General features: G+C 44.3%; 2 protein-coding genes across 2 annotated transcripts in view; one reads left to right on the top strand and one right to left on the bottom strand.

Moving 5' to 3' along the window:
* The window catches only part of bnc2 (basonuclin zinc finger protein 2), a 176,016-nt gene that overhangs the window by 36,951 nt on the left and 114,065 nt on the right, over positions 1-25,000 (bottom strand). Inside the window, exons 3-4 of the mRNA XM_080029620.1 lie at positions 15,500-15,602; positions 13,556-13,791 (exon numbers count right to left, since the gene is read on the bottom strand). Coding sequence (XP_079885746.1) covers positions 13,556-13,791; positions 15,500-15,602 — 339 coding nt within the window. The remainder of the gene's footprint in view (positions 1-13,555; positions 13,792-15,499; positions 15,603-25,000) is intronic.
* LOC307252061 (calcium uniporter protein, mitochondrial-like) overlaps positions 1-25,000 on the top strand; it is a 236,473-nt gene that overhangs the window by 207,662 nt on the left and 3,811 nt on the right. The gene's annotated exons all lie outside the window — the stretch shown is intronic.

Genomic DNA, 25,000 nt, shown 5'->3' with positions numbered 1-25,000 from the left:
TAGCAATGGTCTCACATTGAATCAACAATGTAAAGATTAAGAACACAACAAACCACACAGCACTATAGTTCATAACAGTTAAGCCCAGAGTACACACACATACACACACTGAGTAAACATCCTTATTTCTCTGTTGGAAACAAAGAAATGACAGTGGAGGCAGCAGTAATTGTGAGGGGCGAAAATGACCACACATGGAAAAAACAGGAAAAAATGTGGAAGTGGAAAAAAATTAAACAATACAGCGGAGACTGGAAGATGTGAACGTATGCAGACAGAAACACAAGGGCGTGATGGAGCACAAGCTGTCACGGCACACACACACTTCTGCCTCGCCTCTGCGGCCTTGATATCAACTAAACATCTTGAAATCTATCCGACAAAAAAAAAGGATCAGTAACACTCAGTCCGCCAAGCCTCACCTCGGGCCTCTCCGTGTCTGTAGCCAAAGAAAGAGAAATGCAAAGGAAAACAAACGCCCTCCCTCTTATCAAAGGGAATACATGTATTCCAACGCAAATCAAAATAAGGACTCAACCAATAGAGATTTAGAAGCAGTGAAAAAACAAAACAAGTTGTTGAATAATTTGTATTCTCTTTTCGGGAGCTTTTTTTTTTACTTTCTTGGATGTTTTAAAATATGTTAAACCAAACGGACTAACTGCTTTCATACCATTATTTATCACTATTATTTTTTTCTCAAATTTAAACCTGTAGCAAGCAGCTTGTGAGGCCCCACGTCGAACCTATGGTAAAAATTCAGACGACCGTCCAAATCCAATATAAGGGGAATTATTTCCCCAAATTCCTGCATACAATGTAACCTGCTCATAACCTTGCTTCTGCAGCTTGAATTCATTTGAGGCTCGGGGTTCAGGATTGAAAAAGCGAGAGGGACTTGAGGATTTGGCATGGGCAGGACTTGGGAGCTGGCTGTGAGCTTTGCAAGCTGTGAGAAAAAGCGACACAGTGTAAAGGCTTACCATTGTTTTTGCAAACATTACATGATTTTTTAGATTGTTTGTTATGTTATAATGCATGCTGCTGGATTTAATATTCTTTGCTGATGAAGCAGTGTTTGGTTCTATTCAAAAATACGCTATACGATGGTATGGTTTTAATGCTTAGTGATAACGCTCCTCTACCCTCTCTCCCAGGCTGATCCTCTAATCTGAAATCACATCCTTTTATCTCTAGCTTACTCAGAAGTGAGCGATTGAGAATACGAAGAGAAAAGACAACCTTAAGAGCACAAGGCAGGACAAGTGTGTGTGTGTGTGTGTGTGTGTGTGTGTGTGTGTGTGTGTGTGTGTGTGTGTGTGTGTGTGTGTGTGTGTGTGTGTGTGTGTGTGTGTGTGTGTGTGTCTGTCTGTATGTGTGCGCGTGTGCAGAGGGGGAAAGAATCACCTTGATTCAGTACACCGGCCCTCCTTTGAAGTTGCTTGGAGCCAAGCACGGCCAGCACAGAGCCAACCGTAAGCCTTCCAGCAAAAATGGAGCCTGACCTCCCCACCAAATCATAACCATATGAACGTAAGAATTTCCACCTTAGGAGAATGCTTCTCTCTCCCCCGTCCATCTCCCAGGGTGAGGCATTAAGTAGTGATAACAGAAAACAGGTTCTGAAGAGAAGGGGAGGCGCTGGGAGGTGATGGAGGGTGGAGAGGAGGACAGGAGGAAAATAGGGGTTACAAGTGTGCCGTATGCAGGAGATTGGAGTAGGGGATTGTGTCCAAAAAATGTTGTTGCACAGAGCCTGACTACCTAAAATGGAAGTTTCTCAGGCGAGGATCAAGAGATGTGGTGCCCTTCACAGTTGACAGAGAGAGAAAGAGACAGACAGACAACGAAGACGGGGAGCGCGGCCAGAGTGAGGGAAGGCAAAAAAAAAAGACAGAACATTTTTGAAATGTGACTCTAACTCAATAAATACCTTTCTAAGCCACCATAGAGACGCCGAGAGGTACCTTCACTAAGGCCTCAAGACCCACCTGCGACTGGAAATGGTTTCCTGTCTTACACGAACGCTGTTGCGCCCTAATCCATGTAATTACATCTCATATTCCACATGTGTAAGTACACATGTACAACATTACAGTCACAATTTTTTTTAAATAAAAGCACAGGCCTCCTGCGGACCCCCCCTCCCCCACCAAAAAAAAGGACCTCCGCTGTTCACGCTCATTAGAGATACAACATATTTACCAAATAGGTCGATAAATAACCAGAAATGTAGGGAGTTTTCTTTTTTCTTTACTGCATTAACAACTTTAAACACACCCTCATGTTCATGTGTCTGCCACTGAAACAGAGCCTTTGCTGGAGGGCCATTGGGGTAGACTAGTGTGATTTTGTGGCGGTGTGTGTGTATGTGTGTGTATGTGTATGTGTGTGTGTGTGTGTGTGTGTGTGTGTGTGTGTGTGTGTGTGTGTGTGTGTGCGTGTGTGTGTGTGTGTGAGAGTTTGAATAAGCATTCCTCCAAGTGTGTCTGCAATTAGGGTTAAAACTGTTTGTGTGTGTACAGTATGTGTGTGTGTGGTTGGGTGGCGGTGGTGGGGGTTGTTAGCGGTTCCATCTGGGTCTCCTGGAAGCCGTGTGGAGTCAGGAAAACCACATCTCATAAAAGTGGAGGCAGCCCAATGTTCTACAAGGACAGAACATTACTGAGAATGTCGCTCAGGAAAACCCTGGGCTCAGGCCCATATGTTGGCTGCAAAGGCTGTATCTCTCTCTCTCTCTCTCCCTCCCTCTCTCTCTCTCTTTCCACTCATTCTCTCTCTCTCTACTTATTTTTCACTTGGTAAGGGATAAGAAAAGAGGAAGACAAAATAGACAGCGTGAAGTGTGGGAGACAGAGGCTGAGACAGGGAGAAAGAAGCCAGTACTGATAGCAATTCCATGTGTCTGTATCGAACAGAGGAGTGAGCAGTGACAGGCTGCGGGAGCGGGGTGGAGTTGGGGGCTGGGGAGGGGGCAATCTGGTGCACATTGGCTGTGGCTCTGTCTGGAAACAACCATGGGAGAAGAGAGAGGGATGAGTAGAGGGAGGGAGGGAGGGAGGGAGGGAGGGAGAAAAAGGATAAAGGGCTGAGGAGCGGAGAAGGTAAAAGTCCTGCCAAAATGAAGGGCAGGGAGATTCTGGCACCAAGTAAATGTGTGAGTGCGTGTGTGTTGTTCACATCATGCGTTGGATGGAACCAGAAGTCTAGGGGATAGGGGAGAAATAAAGCGGAGTAATGGGGACGGAAAAAAATATATTACACACAGAATTTTGAGTGGTTACTATCAGGTGGTATTTAGGAGATCTTTTTATGTTTTCAGATTACATGCGCTACAAAGCATTTCGCTGACGACGCGCACTTGCACAACCATTTTCAAACCTGGGAAAAATTTGAAAAATGAATAGCCTTCAGCCAAATTTTTTTTTAACATTTTTTTTTCCCCTTTTAACTTTTTGTACAGCTCATAATTCAAGCAGGCAAAGTTATCAAAGCCAAATAGGCTACTGACTGTTATAAATTAGTTTCTGTATTTAGGTGCAATATATGCACATAAGTATTGTTTAATGTAGAGTATGTGTACGCATTTTTCAAAAGGTCTGAGAAAATGGTACGTTTGCTGTTAAATATTGCTAGACATTTTACACATATAACAAAAAGAAAAGTTGCCAAAACACACAGACCTGTGCGCTTTCATTTGTTTATGGAAATACTCTAGCAACTGATTTGTGGACGTGCAACAGGAGAGCAGTTTGAGGACTGAAGGTCAGAATGCAAACGGATTGTAGAAGTACGAAACAAGAGAGGGAAGGACAGAAGGATCATTCATTTTAATGGTTATTGATGTTGTGTATAATTCCCCTCCTTTGCAAATCAAAATTCCAACCACATCATAAGCCATTGAGCTTTTAATAATATCGATTAATGTCCTCAGTTTAAGGAGCCTATTACAAAGGTAAATTGCAGAGTGAATGCATATTTAGTCACACCTCTATGAAGTATTAATTTTGTTACGCAGTGAATGGCAGAGAGGACGGAGGAGGGCAAAGTTTATCTTGGGTATTGACATAAATTAAGTCCTTCTGTAAATTGAATTTTAAAAGAAAAAAGGGCTCTGATGATGACATGTTTGCGTTGTTAGTTTACTGTGGAGAATATACGTTTGTTTCGCAGGATCAATTTAAAGTGGAGGTGATAGGGATGATAGTTAGCTTTGGTGCTAATGTGGAAATGTCAATAGGTGGCTATGAGACAAAAATGTTTTTAAGAAAAACCATTTTTTTAACATAAGGTGTGCAGATGTTGGCTCACTTGTGCTGTATCCATCTATAGAAGCGCTTACACGTGCATGAAGGGGGTGTCATACTTCATTTTGACCCATGAAGCCCTACTGTTTCTAACATGGTTACTCCTACTGAGCATGCTAGCTATATTGCCATTTTTCCATTAACACAAATTCAGAGAGAAATTGTATTGGTCTGACCGGAAGATGCAGAATACTGATACCAAGCGGTATCCGTCTTTTCACGTTTTTTTGTCCATGTGTTTGGTCAAATATAACTGTGTGTGTGTGTGTGTGTGTGTGTGTGTGTGTGTGTGTGTGTGTGTGTGTGTGTATGTATGTGTGTGTGTGTGTGTGTGTGTATGTGTGTGTGTGTTTTCCTTCCTTCTTGCACTGCATACATTCAGTGGTCAGGCATCAGAGGAGCTGTAGGTATACTCTGTCAGCTCAGTGTCCTGAGTTCTCTGGCGCATCACTGACAACCATACACACTGACAGCAAACACATTGCATCGAACACACACACACACACACACACACACACACACACACACACACACACACACACACACACACAATGTTCTCAATCTTAACTAGTCGTTATTGTGGCACGACAGAGAAAAAGTAAGAGATGGCTGAATTAACTAGAGAAAGCCATGTGTTTTTCATTCATAACATTACAATGTGCTAACTAAAATGTATAGTAACAACACGCTTCATGAGAACATAATTCAGAAATAATTCTAGTGATTTATAGCATATCTCATTAAAATATATATGAACACTGTGACATAAAGCCCATGTCACTTAAGACAGTGAGTTAACGCACACACAATTATTGTTTATTCAATCCTGTATACCTAACATCTTCAACTCTTCCCAGGTGGCAACCAGGTGAATCAGACACAGGGAGATACCATCTGATGTTGGCCCAGGGGTGACATGTGATTGTAGCTGAGCTTGTGTGTAGAGTAACATGTTTATGGAAGATGTGATTATGGACATAATCAATACAGGGAGAGGGAAAATGTGTTGTAGTAAATAAATGTTAACCAGAGTGTAAACTGGGTCAATTTGTAGTTGATTGATAGTTAAGTGAATGGTTTGGCTAAGGGGAGGGGCTAGGCCTTTAAAAGCCTGCAAACATTTGTGACTGGGAGGTCAGTCTGAAAAGTCAGTGTGTGACGGTAGAGTTATTTTTGAAGACACCTTTTTGATCAATCTTTTTGAACCTTTGTTTTACTTTGTTTGGACGTCCGTTTTTGTAGTTTTGTCACTCTTTTTTTGTTAAATAAAAGCACCTCATGACTTTGCAACTTCAGCCATTTTGTCTTCATTTTTCAACCAACCCGACTCCTTGTGACATTTGGTGGCAGTGGTGGGATGGCCAGTCGCAAAGTTGAGCGTTGCTTTAAGAAAAGAAGTGGACTACGTTCCCAAAACCGGAACCCCCTTGGACAGGATGAGGATGATTGGGAGACAGCTGTCTCATCAGAGGAAGACGCACCGCTGCAGAGGTTTGAAGCAGAAGGAGCCAAACCCAAACCCCAGCAGTTTCAGGCTGGACCAGCAGCAGAGGTGGGGCCTTCAAACAAAGAGGTAGTAACTCTCTTCAAAAACTTTTTAACTGCTCAGCAGGACAGAGATGACCTTTTCAAAGAGGAGCTTCGGGGCATGCGAGCTTCACTTGAGGCCTCCAGACAGCCTGCCATACATTCACCAACACCTGGGCCGTCTAACACAGCTGATGGTGGGAGCCTCCGAATGAACCTCCCAACTCCGTGGACTTCGAGGAGGGGGCCGACCGACGACTTCAACATCGGCCAATCGCTGTCTTTTTCTGGGAGACAGGAAAATCCTCCAGTGGGGCCAACAGTCATCCAGAGTCGGGAGCCAAAAATGCCAGTGTATCAGAAGGGTGAGGACATTGAAAATTACCTTCTCCGTTTTGAACGCATGGCAAAAACATGGCAATGGCCGAGGGGGCAATGGGCCTGTCGACTAATTCCCCTGCTGACTGGAAAAGCCTTGGAGGCCTATACAGCTATGGATGAAGATAAGTCTGATTCTTACCAGGACCTGAGGGAGGCGCTGTTGGACAAGTTTGACATCTCTCCAGAGACGTATCGTCAGCGGTTCCGGGCTACTTCAGGACCACCTGGGGAGACACCATCGGAGGCGTACCACCGGTTGAAGGGCCTCTACCGACGCTGGATGCGGCCGGAGCAGAGGAGCAAAGAAGAGTTGGGAGAGTCCATCATCTTGGAGCAGCTGCTTCTGGTGCTTCCTCCTGACATCAGGACGTGGGTGAGAGAACATGAACCTGAAGATGGATTAACAGCAGCAAAGTTGGCCCTGCAGTACTTGAATGCGAGGAAGGGGCTCACATCACGTCCAGCACGAGTGGATACCAGGGACTTCAACCGCCCCAGAGACAGCGTTCCGAAGTTCTTCGAAGGTAATCGGGGGACAAATGACCGGGGACACACTGCTCAGGCAAGTTTTCAGACTTTTGTATGCTATCATTGTCAGCAGCAAGGACACAAAGCGTCAGTTTGCCCTCTGAAGAAACCAAAACTGACTGGTCTGTGTTATGTGCCAAGAAAAGGTGAGCAAGCTGATAGCCATGACAGTTTGGCAGAGTCTAGATCTGTTCCAGTTAAAGTTAATGGTAAACCTATAACTGCTCTCCTTGATTCTGGTAGTTCAATGTCATTCATAAGAAAGAGTCTTGTTCCATGTGCCATTGACTACAGCCAGCAAACAGAGGTGTTATGTGTACATGGTGACTGTAAGCCAGAACCACACGTAGAGCTTACTGTGGAAGTAGAGGGGCAAAAGTATCTGATGACAGTGGGAGTAATGGAGAATTTACCAGTGGAAATGCTTTTGGGGTGGGACTTGCCTGTTTTGTGTGACCTCCTTAGCAATGGTAAAAGTCTCTCTAATACTGGTGGGCTTGAGTCAAGAAAAAAAATGCAAGTCTCTTGTTTTGTCATGACACGCTCCCAGGCAAAACTCCAAGCTAAGTCGGGTGTACAACCTCTGCCAGACTTATGTGATAGTCTGTGCAAGGCTGGAACCAAAGGGCCCAGAAAGACACGTCGACAACGGCGTTTAGAGAAACACACTGGTACACCTGTATCACATGAGTTGCCTGATAATGCCTTAGCAGATGTTAAGTGGGAGATACCTGAGAATATTGCCATGCTACAACTGTCTGATCCTGTGTTAAAGTCTGTGTTAACAAAGGTGTTAGCTTCTGCTAGCCACACTGTCAAGGTTGGTGGTACTGAATATGTGCTTCACAATGACATGCTTTATCAGGGGGAGAAACCAGGTAGCGGGAGGTTAGTGGTGCCACTAAGCTGCAGACCACTTGTACTACACTTAGCACACACTATTCCCTGGGCAGGACACTTAGGTCACTATAAAACCTATTTAAGGCTAGGTTCTCGTTTCTTTTGGCCTTCAATGTACACTGATGTTCAGAGGTATTGCAAAACATGCCCAGAGTGCCAAAAAACCTGTGCTGTCCGTAAATCAGACCGTGCACCACTCCAAGCTATGCCAATCATTACCACCCCCTTTAAGCGAATTGCAATGGACATTGTGGGGCCCCTGGAGAAAAGCTCAGCAGGATATCAGTACATTCTTGTGATATGTGACTATGCCACTCGCTTTCCTGAAGCGTTTCCTCTCAGGTCAATAACCACTCCAAAACTGATCAGTGCTCTTGTCCAGCTGTTTTCTCGTGTAGGCATCCCGGAGGAGATCCTGACCGACCAGGGAACCAACTTCACGTCCCGTCTCATGGGTCAGCTACAGAAGGAGTTGGGCATTACCGCCATCAGGACGTCTCCTTATCACCCTGAGACAGATGGACTGGTAGAGAGGTTTAATCAAACACTCAAGAGGATGCTCAGGAAGTTTGTATCTGACACAGGGAAGGATTGGGATAAGTGGTTACCATTTCTTCTCTTTGCATACAGGGAAGTACCGCAAGCCTCCACAGGATTCTCTCCCTTCGAGCTCCTCTATGGCTGGCCAGTCCAGGGACCTCTCGATCTGGTGAAACAAAATTGGGAGAAGAAGGTAACCACTGATGATAAGAGCCAAGGTGTTGTACAGTTTGTCCTCCAGATGAGAGACCGGTTGGAGCAGTACAGAGAGGAGGCCAAACTCAACCTCCTGGAGGCCCAGAAGAGCCAGAAACGGTGGTATGACCAGCAGGCACGCAAACGTGAGTTCAATCCAGGGCAAAAGGTGTTGTTGCTCCTTCCCTCCTCCACAAGCAAGCTACTGGCTAAGTGGCAGGGACCTTTTGAAGTCAATAGGAAGATGGGGCCTACAACATATGAGATCTTGCATCCGGAGAAGGGAAAACCGAAGCAGACATACCATGTTAACCTGTTGAAAGCCTGGGAGGAGCGAAGCAGTCCAACGTCCGTTACTTCACTACTAGCACGCCAGGTGATAGAGGAAGACGACTCTGAAGGTGTAGTGGAGGCCTGGAAACAGCCAGGAAATGTGGATCTCTCTCACCTGGATGGTAAGAAGCAAGTTGAATTACAAGTTATGTTTGACACTTTCCCCCAACTGCTTGCACAGAAACCTGGCCATACCCATAAGGCGCAGCACTCCATACGACTCAAAGCTGACCAGAATCCAGTACGGCAAGCCTGCTACAGAGTACCAGAGCGGTTGGTGGCAGCATTGAAGACGGAGATTCGCTTGATGCTGGAGCTGGGAGTCATCGAACCATCTGAGAGTGAGTGGAGTAGTCCAATTGTCATTGTGCCAAAGAAAGATGGATCCCTGAGGATTTGCATTGACTTTAGGAAACTAAATGCCATCTCATTCTTTGATGCTTATCCTATGCCCCGGATCGAGGACCTGCTGGAGAGGATTGGGAGAGCAAACTTCATTACCACATTGGATCTCTGTAAGGGGTATTGGCAGGTCCCCCTGGAGAGCCAGTCCCGACCCCTCACTGCCTTCAGGACCCCACTAGGCCTCTTCCAGTTCACGGTGATGCCCTTTGGCCTGCATGGAGCCCCGGCAACGTTCCAGAGGCTTATGGACAAAGTGCTTCAAGGCTGTGAGGACTGCAGTGCCGCATATCTGGATGATGTGGTCATCTTCAGCCTGACATGGGAGGAGCACCAGGAGCACCTCCGTCGAGTCCTAGGTGCAATCAATGCAGCAGGACTTACACTCAACCTACAGAAATGTGAGTGGGCCAAGCAGGAAACGCATTACCTGGGTTATCGGCTGGGGAGAGGCGAAGTCCGGCCTCAGGTGGACAAAGTGGAGGCCATCATGAGAAGCCCAAGACCACGTACTAAGACGCAGGTCCGATCGTTTCTTGGCTTGGTGGGCTGGTACCGTCGTTTCGTCCCTCAGTTTGCCACCCTTGCAGCTCCCTTGACAAACCTTACATGCAAGTTGGCCCGCAATCCAGTGGATTGGAGTGAGGAATGTGAAAGGGCCTTTCGAGGGCTGAAGGAGAGGTTATGCTCTTCACCCGTGTTGCAGAGTCCTGACTTTGAACGACGCTTCCTGGTCCAGGTGGATGCCTCAGGAGTGGGGCTTGGAGCAGTACTGGCCCAGGGGGAATCAGGTGAAGAACGTCCCGTGGTGTTTCTCAGCAGGAAACTTCTTCCCCGCGAAACCCGTTATTCCACCATCGAAAAGGAATGCCTTGCCATCAAGTGGGCATTGGATAGCCTGAGGTACTATCTGCTTGGGCGGGAGTTTGACCTCCAGACGGACCACAGAGCCCTTACCTGGATTCAGACAATGAAGGATCGGAATGCCAGGGTAACAAGGTGGTACCTAGAGCTCCAACCTTTCAAGTTCTGTGTTCGACACAAAGCAGGCAAGGAGAATGTCACCGCAGACTACCTATCGCGACTGCCATACGTTGTCGCTGCAGGAGAGGAGGGTGGTAGTGTGACATAAAGCCCATGTCACTTAAGACAGTGAGTTAACGCACACACAATTATTGTTTATTCAATCCTGTATACCTAACATCTTCAACTCTTCCCAGGTGGCAACCAGGTGAATCAGACACAGGGAGATACCATCTGATGTTGGCCCAGGGGTGACATGTGATTGTAGCTGAGCTTGTGTGTAGAGTAACATGTTTATGGAAGATGTGATTATGGACATAATCAATACAGGGAGAGGGAAAATGTGTTGTAGTAAATAAATGTTAACCAGAGTGTAAACTGGGTCAATTTGTAGTTGATTGATAGTTAAGTGAATGGTTTGGCTAAGGGGAGGGGCTAGGCCTTTAAAAGCCTGCAAACATTTGTGACTGGGAGGTCAGTCTGAAAAGTCAGTGTGTGACGGTAGAGTTATTTTTGAAGACACCTTTTTGATCAATCTTTTTGAACCTTTGTTTTACTTTGTTTGGACGTCCGTTTTTGTAGTTTTGTCACTCTTTTTTTGTTAAATAAAAGCACCTCATGACTTTGCAACTTCAGCCATTTTGTCTTCATTTTTCAACCAACCCGACTCCTTGTGACAAACACGAGTGCTCCTGTGGCCTTAAACACTTTTATTATTCAAATCCTAAATCAGTACGAGCAAGCGTTTGAAGGGCCTGACTGACTGACTGACTGCTAGGATCACGGCAAAGCAATTAATCATCAAATAATGTCCCCTGACATCAATATCAAAAAGACAACTTATCACCTATCATCTGCAATTCTGTTCTCCTCATTCTATCTCTCATTTAGCACGGCAGCGTAGCGGTGGCGAACACACACATACACACACCCCTGACACAAAGTGTTGCCCGGAGGCTGGGTTGAAGATGATTGAATTTCATAGCTACTTACAGGCTAATAGGGCCGCACAATGACTGCTTACTGTCCTTAAGTGACTGGCTGCTTCTCTGCGGCCGCGGCACCTTTGAAGCTCTTCAGAGGGAGATCTAGAGGATTTAGCCCAGTAGCGTGACATGAGAATGAGCAGTTGAGCAACGGTGCTGCTCCCCACCAGCTGACTATTAGAACCAGCTGATATAAACACAGAGGCTACTAGACTATGGGAACCACGGAGCTCCAATGGCTAGCTACTCTAAAAACATTTGGCTTTTCTCACACTGCAGATTTGGAGCATTTAGTTTTGTGCCTCGGGGGAAACATTTTTAATTAAATGATGGGTTATATGAAGCAGAAACAATTATCCGATTAATCGAAAGATTATCAACAACAACTTTGAAATGATAGGGTTATTCATTTAAGTGTATTTGTAATTTAATAGACTTAACCATTATTTAGTTCAGCAGAAAGATACCAGATGTATTGATAATTAACTTAATAATTTTTTTTTTGTTGAAAATGTTGAAAAAAGTCTCCAAATAAAGAATATAATAAACTGAGTTGATATTACTGAATAGGGAATATCATATATTAATTTGAAATTATATATCAAGTTGTATATTTTTTTAATTTTATTTTGGCAATTATTCAGATTTTTTTTCTAACATATCATTTGACTATATTTAAAATATGCACACAAAGCATTTCATTTTAAATTGTAATCCCAAACCAATTGTACAGTAGATGTGTGCATGCATTTGTGTGTTCACGTGTCTGTGTTCTATAAGGTTTCAGCTGAAAAAGGGACCCATACTATGAGCGCTCTACTCACAGAAGCTGTTTCCACATACAAACCACCCTCTCCTCACCATGCTGTTCCATTTACACTCTTGGAACACTAAGCTATATACGCATACAGATAAGCACATGTGCACACATGACACACATACACACACACACACAGGCACATTACCAACACACGCATACTGTACACAGGAACACACACACACACACACACGCACATAAACCCACACACACACACACACACACACACGCACACGCACACACATACACACACACGCACATATACCCACACACCCACACACACACACACACACACACCCGGAGCTAACCACATGCATATGTTCACTTGCTCTTAACTAATTCATTCAGGAACACTTTGGTTTGGGTTTCAACACCAAAACCTCCGTACCTTTGATTGAGAAATGTGTCTGACTGCAATTATATGGGGAGGGAGCGGTGGAGGAGGGAAGGATGGATGGAGAGAGGAAACGCACTACAGTGGTTTTATAGTTTGCTGGCGTGCCATTTTTCTACCCCTTTTTTTTATTCCTTTCCTTTTTCCAGCAGAGGGGCATAGTGTTGACAGGCCAGGAAAAGGGGGCAGACCGAAGTAGAAGTTAACAGCAGGGAAAATGTGAAGAAAATGGATGGGCAATGGGACTGAAGTGGTCCAGATTGTCACTATTCTGCACTCGATCAATACCTTTCTAAATAACTGCAATGCCAGGGGGAAATCTATAGATATACACTTGTTTGATGGTAGTGATCACTGTGTGGACATTATCCCCACTTTCCGAAAATTGCCCAAAGAAATTGCAAGCAACTATAAAGGCATGTGCTAGGAGAATAGAGATGCCTTTGTGTGTAGGCAGAGTAGGCATCGGACGAAAACCGGTTTCAAGGTATACCGCGCTATGAAAAAGTCAAGGTTTCAATGCCGTCATTATCTCTGTCATACCGGATGTTAACATACAAGTGTATTAATGCTCAGATTATTAATGCATCATAACCACTTACACCAGAAGAGAAATGTGTAGAAAGTGAACCTTGTTGAGCTGCTCACTTTAATTTCATAATAATATAAATTATTGTTATCGTACAAGTTTATTAATGTTAAGAATATTCTATGCTGTTTAAAAAGAAGAAAAAAGTTTTTGCTCAAGCGGGATTTTTTTGTTGCTTTTTACCCAGACATTTAAAATATAACACATTTGAGAGCAGTAAGCGCAATACCGTTGATACAGTAAACAAACACCGTATTTTTTGCTTAAGGTTATCATACCGTCACATTCCTAAGGCAGGGTGTAATGTACCTTGACACATAAACTTAACCAATAGGTATATAGCTTGACATGTGACTGTTGGTGCGACTGTGGCGAAGTGGGTAAGGTGGTCGATTCTCAACTACAGGGTCGGTGGTTCGATCCCCCCATCTCCCCGCCACATGTCGAAGTGTCCCTGAGCAAGGCACTGAAATTGCTCCCTATAGTTAACCTGCTGTTGGTGTATGAATGTGTGTGAATGGGAATGGGAACAGGTCTCCCTTGAAAAAGAGTCTCCAGTCTCAATGGGATTTACCTGTATAAATAAAAAGGTTAAAAAAAAAAAAAAAGTAGCATGCATGCTTTTTCACTGACCTGCAGTATGTAGCCTCTGACGTAGTCTCGGAGGGTCCAGCCCAAGCCGTGCAGGATGTGCAGCACCTCTTCTTGCTTCAGCACGGAGAAGAGACGGTCTAGGAGGATCTTGAGCCTGACGGGGACGGCCTGGGTGCCGTACAGCATCAGGCTGCTGATGTCAAACACCACGTTGGACTGAACGATCTCCACCTGGGTCGGATGGTACAGATGCTGGGTGCTGAGCTTGTCCAGAGCTGCATGGATATAGGCCCCCATTGACAAGGTGGGGAGAAAGAGAAAGAAAATACACACACATGCACACGCGCACGCACACACACACACACACACACACACACACACACACACACACAGACACTTAGATCAGACTCAGATTCTGCTTCTGCGCGCTCAGCACTATAGCTGATAATAATGATATATCAGTCGGATAAAAAGCAATGACATTAATGGACTGTAATTGTTTGCCATTCCTTCCGTTTAATCTAATCTCTTTTGCTCTTTCACACAGTTACGCTGCCCTTGCAATCTCTGGCTTTGATTTGCCTCTTCTCTGTCTCCATCTCAAACCCCCAGCCTGCATGAACACGTCACAAATCCCTAACTGTTTGTGTTTGTGGCTGGATTTGAATTTGTGATTGCACACGTTATATCTGAATGACTTCACTACTGAGTCAGGTACGTGCACAAAGGTGTATTCAAGTCACGGATTGAGTTTTAATTTAATTTCATTGTTTTAGAAGCGGGGCAGTAGTGTGTTTTTAGGAGAACGTAGTAGAGAAAACAACAAAATATGCAGCAAAGGTAGAAGTACTTTCCTCCACATTAGGTTGTATCTTAAATGTGTCTCAAGCTGCATGAAGCCACAACACACAGTAACAGTCTAGCGTTAGCCTGCGTGTTGCCTGAGTGGCAGAACTCTGGGCAAAAGAAAAAGCCTAATCACACGCTGCTGCTCTAGTTATTGCGGCCTCAGTCACCTCTCTCTCATCTCTGGCTGTCTGGGCGACACCTGGTCAACTTTCTCTTTCTCCCCTGCCGTCTCAATCCCTCTCTCTCTTCCCTTACTTCATCCCCCTCTCCTCCTCTCCCCCTCTCCCCCTCTCCTCCTCCCCTCTTCCCCTGCCTGTCTGGGTGACACCTGGTTGGGTCTCTCTCTCTCTCTGATCATGGGATCTTTTTTCCTCCTACTGACGAGGGCTTTGCCTGACAACACAGCGCAGCCAGACACGAACATAATAAAAAATGAAGAACTACTTGTCAGAGTCCCTGCCAATGCCGACATGAAATGAAAAGTGGGGGAGAGCGGAGAGAGGTGGGTGCCTGACAGTTCAGAGGGAGATATTACAAAAAAATAGTCAATGGGGTCCTGTGCGATCCGCTGGAGGGCCCGTGCATGGCCCCAGCTCTTGTGCGGACGCAAGCCAAACAGGTGTTTTCTTTTTTCTTTTTTTCCCCCTCCTCCTTCTTCTCTTTGTACTTTTTTTTGCCTCCCTTTTTATTTATACCAGGGTGAAAAACGCATAACGTGTGGTCTCGCGCTTCTCTATCTGTCTTGTGGTCATGTTCTTTTTTTCATTTATTTTTTATCTAAGGTGCAAAAACAAGATTTTAAAAGCAAGAGAAAAATACACAGGCAAACAAAAACAACTACTCTACTTTTAAAAAATAAGTAAAAAAAATAAAAATAAATGGATTTTAGTACATTCAGCACCGCAGATAGAGAAAACTACATTCTGCAGTCAATAAAAAAATAACACAAAACATATTAAAAATTGTGAAATATCCCCAATACTTTCTTGCTGCTGTCATCTGATAATGGTGTATAGTAAAGAGTACAGATACATAGGTAAGGACTTATATTCTCTCCATACCAATGACTACGTTTAAATATGTATATACCATGTTTAAGATACACCCATCACTTTTAGCAATGCATTTACTCACCATGAGCCACCCAGCCATGTTTGCACTGGTCACATGTCCGTAGGTGAATCTTCCCTGGCTGGAAACACTCACATGTGCAGTTGACCAGTGTGCAGCGAATGGCCTGCAGAGACACAACACAAGACACATCTACGTCAATCACAGCCCAAGCACTAAGGAGAGATAATAAAGCAAAAGCTGGAGAGATGGAGCGGTTATCAAATAGCACTCGTAAATTCAAGTCAGACGCACAGGGACAAAATATCAGATAAACTGTTTCAGAACAGAAAGTCCCTAAAGCTCATCCCGCGCTACGTAATGCTTTCGTCCAAACGTTGACTTCAAAACATCTCAATTGAATTGCAAAACACCAACAGCAGCTTCAGCCACTGCCTCGAAAGAACAGCTCTCAGCCCCCCCAACATTTCCCCCAACTCCTATTTCATTTTCAATGTGTGAATCTGCCTCTCGTCATATATACGGTAATGTCCCAGAGTTCACGTTGAACTGACAAAGGACTTCCCTTGCCTGAAAACATAGAAATGTAACTTGTTTTGACTGAGGCTCCATTACTCAACACTGGAGCTGCACTTAGTCTGACCCCGGAAAGCTTTTAGTAGTAAGAGGTTAAGTGTTCAGACTTTGACGAGGGCAACTCAGTACAGCACAATGCATCGTACTGCAGCGGCTTAAGCCCTCACACAGGGGCTGTTAAAAAAAATATCTCACAGGAGGTTATTTGATCCTGTAAGATGTCTCGCATTCTAAGAATAATAAAGCAAAATTGTACAGCACAGGAGAAATATGTAGGATATACAAAGAAATCCACACAGATGAATACAGCTCCATCATCCAAACGAGTGCAGCAGCTGGGAGCTGTAAATTCCCCCCACTGACACCGAGAGACAAGAAAGATAGAATGAAAGGAGTGAGGAGAGCGAAATAAATGAGAAACATGATTCTTAATAAGCATTGGCAGCTCTTTATCAGATTTTTTTTTTTTTTTTTTTACATTATTAAGATTAATTGATTAATAAATAAAGTTACACTTCTGCAACCTAAAAGGGAGTCGGCAGCTGTAGTAGGATCGGTGCAGCAAACACACACACAAAAATAAAATCTTGGAACTGTTTCACTCTTTAAACACAATACAGTACCTTTTAGTTTCTTATATCCAATATTGTATTTCCTCAACATTAGAAATGTAATCTAAGTATGTTGGCGGCTGACGTTAGAATAAAAAGTTAATCACTTGGCATAATAAACAGCGAATCCACACTAGGAGGGATAATGTATTTCACATTCGGCACATGTGGTGTTGAGACGGCCTCAATGCCCTGAAGGTTTTCCCCCTATGTGTTTAATCTTAAGGGCTGTAAAGTAGAAAAAAAAATATCTTTAATCACTAAAATTACAGAACAAGAATTTAAGGAATGCTCCGGCAAATCCACTTCTGAGGAAACCTGTAAGATCACAATGTGAAGGTGCTGCCTTGTGCCTATTGAGATACATACAAGTCGGTGTGCGCCACAGACAGAGTAGAGGCAGAAAGTGACAAAGAAACTGCTTGTCCTCACACCGAAGCTCAATTATCGGCCCTTCAAACTTTATGAATTTACAATCTACACTACATACGCTATCTCATATTGTCTCGCTATATTCTCGTAAGGCAGTGCGCGACAACTATGTGACACAGACATGCACACAAAAGCACACAAAGGGTCGTAGGGGTTGGAGTCCAGGTCTGCACCGACAACCTATATTTCACAATGTCAGAAACAGTCAATCAGCACAATGCAGATAGAAAAGAATCAACAGAATATATCTGCTCTTCTATGCACACACACACACACACACACACACACACACACACACACACCAGTATTGACCCAAGTGCACATAATGGTGTTTAGCAGCAGCAAATAACATAACCTAGTCGGTGGGGATTAGACCAATATTCTGTAATTCAGGATGTAAAAGCTCACTCATAATCTACTGAGGGACCATAAAATCTATCAGAACCCCCCCCCCCCCCCCTCCCCCCATTGCTCACCCTAAGGTGTTGTAAACCAGATTAGTAACTGGAGGTGTCAAAGTGAACATGGGGCTAATCCAAGATTAAACACAAAACTACACCACTTCTAACCATGTCACCTCACCGTTTGACACAGAACGAGACAGGACACGGAGATTATTTGACTTTACCCCGTTTTCTAAGCTCTCCAGGTGTTTTCAGACGGGGGGCAATCCTCGAGGTGTGTGAGGATTATACTATACGCCATGTATCACTTGGAGAGTATGTACGTTATGTGCTCAGCTGACATTCTTTCAGCTTTCCCGTCAAGAACACTTAACGCAGTAGACATGGCAAAAACCTGTGACCTTTACCATATAGACTCAACCCTATACCGTCCTGCCTTCCAATCAACTTCTGTGTTCATGAACCTGTTTTAAACCTTCTATAATGTTTAAAGCTGAGAGAATAAGTTGATACATTTATAAGAAGATTGGTGGGAACTTAATCACAATATATTTTGATAATTTATTAAAGCCATTAGTAGACTGTTGGATAATATATGAAATATTTTTACCAAAATGAAGACTTAAGTTCTTTGCTCGAAAATTGCAATGGACATTATAACTATTTATATTTACATTGTATACACCTAAAACCTTTCATTTGAAAACTAAAAGTAAATCAGTATAGGTTCAAATTTTGGAATACTGGCCATTTCCGTTGGCTACTTTGTCTGATACGGTACTTTCAATTTCGTGTAAAATGTTTCAGTGAATTCCACGCCAGGTGCCTTGAGAACTTGTCAACAAAGTGATGTCACACAACACAACCTCTTTCCTAATTACCTCTCTCATCTTGTGCCGCAACGCTAACAGCAACGCAAATAAACAATTGGAAAATATCAAATGCACCTCTGCTGTTTACGAGGCCCGGGTCTTGACAGCTGACAAGATAGTTAAGGGGCGTCTAATACGGCAATTAGAGCGTGCCACTGTCTGCGAGGGCTTGCTGCTGTGACAAGGCGCCCTCTAATCACTGACTTATTACGCTGGCTAGCAGCACCTCTCATATCTGGCCCATTAAGCAGACAGCAGCATTAAGAAACATTAAAGCAGCAACCCCCCTCCCCTTTAGCTGAGGAGGACGCACTGACGGGAGACATGGGGAAAGGGAGAGGGAGCGTGCTGTGCCTGTTGTTATTTCTTAGGGATTCATTTGTGCATTTGTTCTACGTTCAGTTAGAAACCTGAATAGAAGAACACGGGAGATGTTTGCAATATGACGGCCGGCGTCAGAATTGTAAGCACGCAGTAAGACGAAAGAAATCAAGCTGATTACAACATTCTTAAAAGAGAGACAGAGAGCCAGCAGGCGAATGTGTCAGAGATAGCCATCAAAAACAACATCATCAAGGATGTGAGTTTGTCTGCGTGTGTGGTTTTGTCAGAGAGGGGAAACAAGGAAGAGAAAACCATGCAGACTTGTCCTTCATGATTCTCACGTATAGTACTCAGAAACTCTTTGCTTCTGTGGCCAGCATGGATCAGGCTTTTTCATTTTGGCTGTGGTTTAACCTGTGTCTGGCCTGGGCTGGGTCAGGGACAGGCTTGGGCCGGATCCCAGAGCTATACTACACTTGCACATATTTGTCACAGCAGGCCGGGGGAGAGGAGGTTGTGTTATCTGAGGCCCCGGCCAGATACACAGCATTAGTCACTGCTGCTATAGCGTCTCGCCAGGGTTTCCTCTTTGGCTCGCATTTAAAGAGAGGACGACAGTGAGGAAAAGGACAGAGGGGTGTATGTGGTTGTGTGTGTTAGAGTGTGTGTGTGTGTGTGTGTGTGTGTGTGTGTGTGTGTGTGTGTGTGTGTGTGTGTGTGTGTGTGTGTGTCTGTGTCTGTGTCTGTGTGTGTGTTAGAGGCTTGGTAAATCACTAGAATAAAAATGAGCGGCTACAAAGTGAAAGATGATAGCGAAGTGAAGAAAAATCCCACAATGCTGTAGCAATTAGACCCGGACAACAGTCAACACTCTCGCAGCAGCTGCTGTTTTACAGCTTATGGTCAACAACTTAACCTAGCTGCGTTCAGAAAAACCATCATTTCCAGCAGCCCTTATCTGGCCCAAGTCTGTGTGTGTGTGTGTGTGTGTGTGTGTGTGCACGTGTGTCACTGCTGGGTTTTGTTTAGCTGGAGGCTTGATGTTTCATGGATGTTTTGCTTGGCTCGCGGTCCCTGTCCCAGCCCAATTGTATAAACACTGACAGTCAGCAATGGCCAGCATCAGACCGGGGAGGACTCTCAATTAAAAGACTGTTAGAGGGACAGATGGACTGAAGAAATGCAGGAAAAAAGAAGAGCTGCGGAAAAAAAACATGGCTTCAGTCTGGACCTGGGTCAGAGAGGATTTTAAACAGGCTGGGAAAGGCTGCTTACATGGCCATGGATCAATACAAATTCATGCAAATGAGTTCAACCCTGAACCAGGCAGCATGTGCGGAGATCAACAAAGGCAGTGCCTTGGCAATCATACGAATCCTATGAAACCATAGAACTGATGGAGATCCTAAACTAATATCCTGTACAACTGTATTACTACCCTGTCATTTTTCAAGGTTGACGTTGTAACCGTATGCCACCGAAACACACCACTAAAACACCACTAGTCCCTTTCCGCCTCTCTGTATCCTCTCTTGACAGCGTACAATGGAAACCCAACCCAGACAGCTGCTGGATGCTGGGCGGGTATTGTTCCTGCTACTTTAATTGAAACCTTTACCATGTTCAACACACAGCCACAGACCACATTTCTTGTTTGGTGAGTTAAGCAAAGCCGAGATTTAAATGAAAACCCTGTGTGTACAGTACTGTGTGCGCGCATGTGTGTGTGCCTCGCCTTTGCAGCAGCAGCGGCTTCGGATTTAAATTTGTCTCTGCTTAGGGTCAGTGTAAAACACTGGGAGCATCTTGTCCTCTCTTCCACCCACAAGATATTATCTCATCCATGAGTTAGCTGCTGAAATGCTGTCAATTTCCTGCCAGAAATGTGCAGCCAACGTGTGTAAGGAAAAGAGGCACAGCAGCTTTGCGTGTCATAAAAAAACAAGGCCCTGGCTCCGTCAGATAGATCAGGACTTCACAGTGTCCATATTGGAAACAGGTGACAAATAAAACACGCCGAATAAAGGAAAGTCTTTGTAGTCGGACACAGCACGCCAACAGAATACAGGGGGAGCGAATACCTCATGCTAATTTTTGCTTGTTTGATTTTGCGCATTGGATTTGACTAGAAACAGAGCTTTTTCTTGCCTTACAAAGTGGTGCAAAATAAACAACGATTAATCACATGTGCACAAGCTCCAGTGTAAAAAGCGTTGTAGGCTACTTTACAGGGGGGAAACTGCAGTCGACAGATACAGTGGTGCTTTCCCCTCTGAAATCCCCACAGTGCTAGTATAAGGCCCGTCCTCCTCCATGTCAGTTCTGCTTTGAGCCCTGCAGCGGCTGGCAGTCACAGAGCCAGAGGTCCCTGTCCTTTGTGCAGCTGTGCGTCTGGGCTTTGACACGGGGCAGAGCGACCAGAGCTATGCTAATGGGAACCAAATGGGGCGTGAGTCCCCGGTGGATTACAGAAGGAGAAGAGAAGCATGTGTTTTTCCTGTATTCATATGGAGAACTGGGACCCTCCCCCCCTCTTTTTTTCTGCCTCTTTCCTCTCTCCTTTTTCTTTAAGTCAAACAAATGGAAGCAGCCATGTCTGTAGTTTGCACGCACTCTTAATTAACGCTCTTTTTCGACTTGACATATTTTGTGATTCACTGTCAGTCAGACAATGTACCTCGAATTTGTATCGAATCATGTGTATACAACAGGCTATTGCAGAGTTTAGGGTTTAGCACCTTTTCCAAAAGCATGTTAGCAAGTTACTGTAAACTACTTAGACTATATATTTGAAACTAATTTAATAAATGTAGTTTGGAAATGAAGTGTGCAAGGTAAATAAACATGTAACAAAAGACTGGGGAGCAACACAATTAATCTGTTAACATATTGCTTCCGTGAAAAAAATCTGAAAACAAAAGTTTTAGATCAGGGCCTTTCAGTCTTGTTGCACTTTGCAGTCAACACAATGTTGTCTTGCAATGGCACTGTTAGGTCCTGCAGACCTTGAGAATGAAGGGGGCATCACTTATCACTTCCAAGACTCAACGAGGCAAACGTGACAGATATCAGATGGGGTCCGATTACTGTTAACTGATAAATAAAGTCACAGTTTGGCCAGGCTGATTGTTTTTACAGTTTCCACATTTGCGAAAAATGAAGTTCTGCTGTTTGCTAGTAATGCAATTTACAATAGAGTCAAAATTGATAAGAATCACTGGGCAGAAACATAAATCTGGAGTTCATAACCTGACGGCCGATTATTCAGTCTAAACAGCTGAACGCTGGAGTGATGAGATCTGTCATCCACTGTCATTCCAGATGACGTCCCGTTTCAACTTTTGTCCAGAGGTCCAGTCCTGTCTTTTTTTGTTTTGTTTGTCAGCTGTCAGATGTGACTCACGCTCTGCACTCCTTCATATACACAAACACAACACTCAGTTTATCACTCCGTAATCAAACAAGCGCACGATTCAGCGCAGTCTCTGCTTCCAACATTCCTGCTTGTTGTGTGCGGTTTAGACTCAGGCACACAAAGTCAGTTTTCCCCTCCGCCACGAGCTCCAGCTCCAAAAAAGTTTCAAATCAGATCAGTGACGAAACTTTCAGTCGGACTCGCTCGCATGATAAATAGCCGTGCGTGTGCTTCAGGACAGTCATGCTTGTTTATGGAGTGGACGGCTAAAGGACCCCAGCTGGCTTTCATATTGTGAAACAGAGATGGGAAAAGGGAGCATAATATCACGATACTGGGGCAGAAACACAAAGCCTGTGATCTCGCTATCGTATGCCATGCTCTGCAGCCTATACAGATGTAGAGAGCTGTAGCGCACTGCTGCTGCTTACACTGGACTACACTGTCAGTTCAAATACCTACGCATCAAGGGAGCGGCAGTTCACTTTCTCCCATCTTTTGTGTAGACAGCAAGTCCAGGCAAAGAGGACCCCGGTCCAGGCCCCTGGCCCCTCTCTGCTCTCCTCAAAGCATTTCCCCAGCCAGAGATCAAACCACCTGCCCAGTGACAGACCTATGGGCCCACTGATACAAGGCCAGGTTCAAAGAAGGGTGCTAGGGGAGGCAGGGAGGTATGGAGGTATGGAAGGAAGGATACGCTAGTTAAAAAAAAGGAAGAGAGGTGAGATAGCAAGGGAGCAGGAGAGAGCTGGGTTTTGAGAGAGAGAGAGAGAGAGAGGAAGGGGGGAGTCAGGCAAGCTGCTGTATTGGTAAAAGGTGGGGAAGAGGTGTCACTGCAAAGGTGGAGGTAGGAAGTTTGAGAAAAATGCTCTGCAAGAGATGCCAGCTTACATTCTATCCAGTATGAAGCAACTCTTAGTAGATGTTCATATCTGCATTTTATATGATGAACTGACAATGTGTTAGTGTTATGGATCAAAATAGTAGCTACAGTATAAGGGTCTGACTATTGAGTTAGACTGTTTTTTTCTTGTTTGCTCACATGTGGTATTTTATGATTTTTTTTTTTTCAATTATAAACTGCAATGAGAATTATCAGCCTAAAACAACCCTCATCAGTCAGGCTTTGTTTTAATAATAATTAATGAATTTAATATTTTAATAATCAATTGCCAATTTGTTCCCAGAGTCCAAGGTCACGTCTTCAAATGACTTCTTTGGCCACCCAGAGGTTTAAAAAAACAAAAAATTTTGAAATGACTGCTAACTAAAAGATAGAAAAAGCGGGACATCTTCATATTTTGAGAAGATAAAACCAGCAGATTTGAATATTAATTTTTCCTTGATAAATGACTATAAAGAATGAATCAATACTCCAAATTGCAATTTAGATTTTATGTCGATGGACTACCGTAATTTGTTCAAGCAATAAAATCAAATAAAAGCGAGAAGTCACTGCAAGTTGTTGCTTTTTTCAGAGACATGCTTCCTTATCACTGACTGGCCATTGTGCGGACGGGAAGCTGGAAAATGAAATAAAACTTCTTCACCATATACTGGCTCTGCTCTGACCTTCTGCCTATCAGAGGGAGTGACCTGCATCACACAAGGACACCTCCCTGTCAGACTTGACACCTGCACTGGCTGGCCCCACTCATCGGCCCCCGCCGCCAGAATGCAAATATCATAGTGACAGTCTGTGTGCTGCCAACAACAACAACGCTAGTAGTATTCTGCCTGGAGACTTGAGGGAGTGACATGGCCACACAGTGCGAGAACACATATGTTTGAGAAACAGAGGGAAGGGGGAAAAGGAGAGTGGGAGTGAAAGGAGAGGGGACAGAAAAAAAGACAACCAACATCGTCTGCTCTTTACTTCACTACACATCTACACCATTACACAAACACAGTATTAGTCAGAGCACTGACATTTTGCTGACCCCCCCCCCCCCCCCCTCCAATGCGAGGGGACATCTCCATGGCAATGATTGGTTGGCGTGGGCGACAGGACACACACAAACACACACACACACACACACATGGCGCAGGCTTGACAGCAGCGTGACGACAGGAGGCCAGCACTGCTGAGCCTTCCCCAAAATTGACATGTAGTCATCACACTAGTCTACAGGGTGGGACTCTACCTCCTGAAATACACACTATATGAGCGCCCCCACACTCACACTCACGCATTCCCTCTCCTACAAACATGCGCACACACACAAACACCCACACTCAGTGAATTCCCCTACTCAAGCTAACTCCCGGCCAGAGACATTTTGGAAGAGTTCCTAGATTTTAATCTTGCCAGTAGCTCTTTATTTTCTCTTACCATTTTGAATGTAAAAAAAAAAAAGCTTGCACTAATTGTGTACAAGCAATCTCCAAATTATGCATATGTGTTTGTTCAATTCAACCGAGTACTACTGTGGACAGATTGGCTGATTCTCAGGTCACACGACTGGGCAATAATATTTGTTTCTTTCCTCAGAGTTTTGTTCAAACAGTGTGTCAGCGTGGTGGTTTACTTGTAAACACCTGGGCCTGCACGCCGAGCAGCTGTGGAAATACAAAACTATGTATAAGCTGTGTTGAACCGGGGATAATTGCTCTATTCAGATTATTTGCAACCAAGTGCTACATCTAGCATCGCATCTTAACTTGTTTGTTGCAGCTATAACATTTCCCCCAGAAGTGGTCCGGAATGGTTTAAGAAGATTTAGAGATTTGTCGGTTGGTTTACCTTAGCCAGCATAGTGAGAAGACTGCTCCTGATTCACTTTCCTAGTTCCCGCTTTAGAAGAGAACACTCCAAAAGGAAATGCTGCAACTTTTTATTAGTATGTAAAAGTTTCTAGTCTCAGCAAATGACATAGACAAATAGACAAAAGACAGAGACACAGACGGAGAGAGAGGGGAGGGAGAGACAG

This window comes from Ammodytes marinus, assembly GCF_949987685.1.
Source record: "Ammodytes marinus genome assembly, chromosome: 6".
Taxonomy (NCBI): domain Eukaryota; kingdom Metazoa; phylum Chordata; class Actinopteri; order Uranoscopiformes; family Ammodytidae; genus Ammodytes; species Ammodytes marinus.
This window is presented reverse-complemented; position numbering and strand designations above follow the sequence as displayed.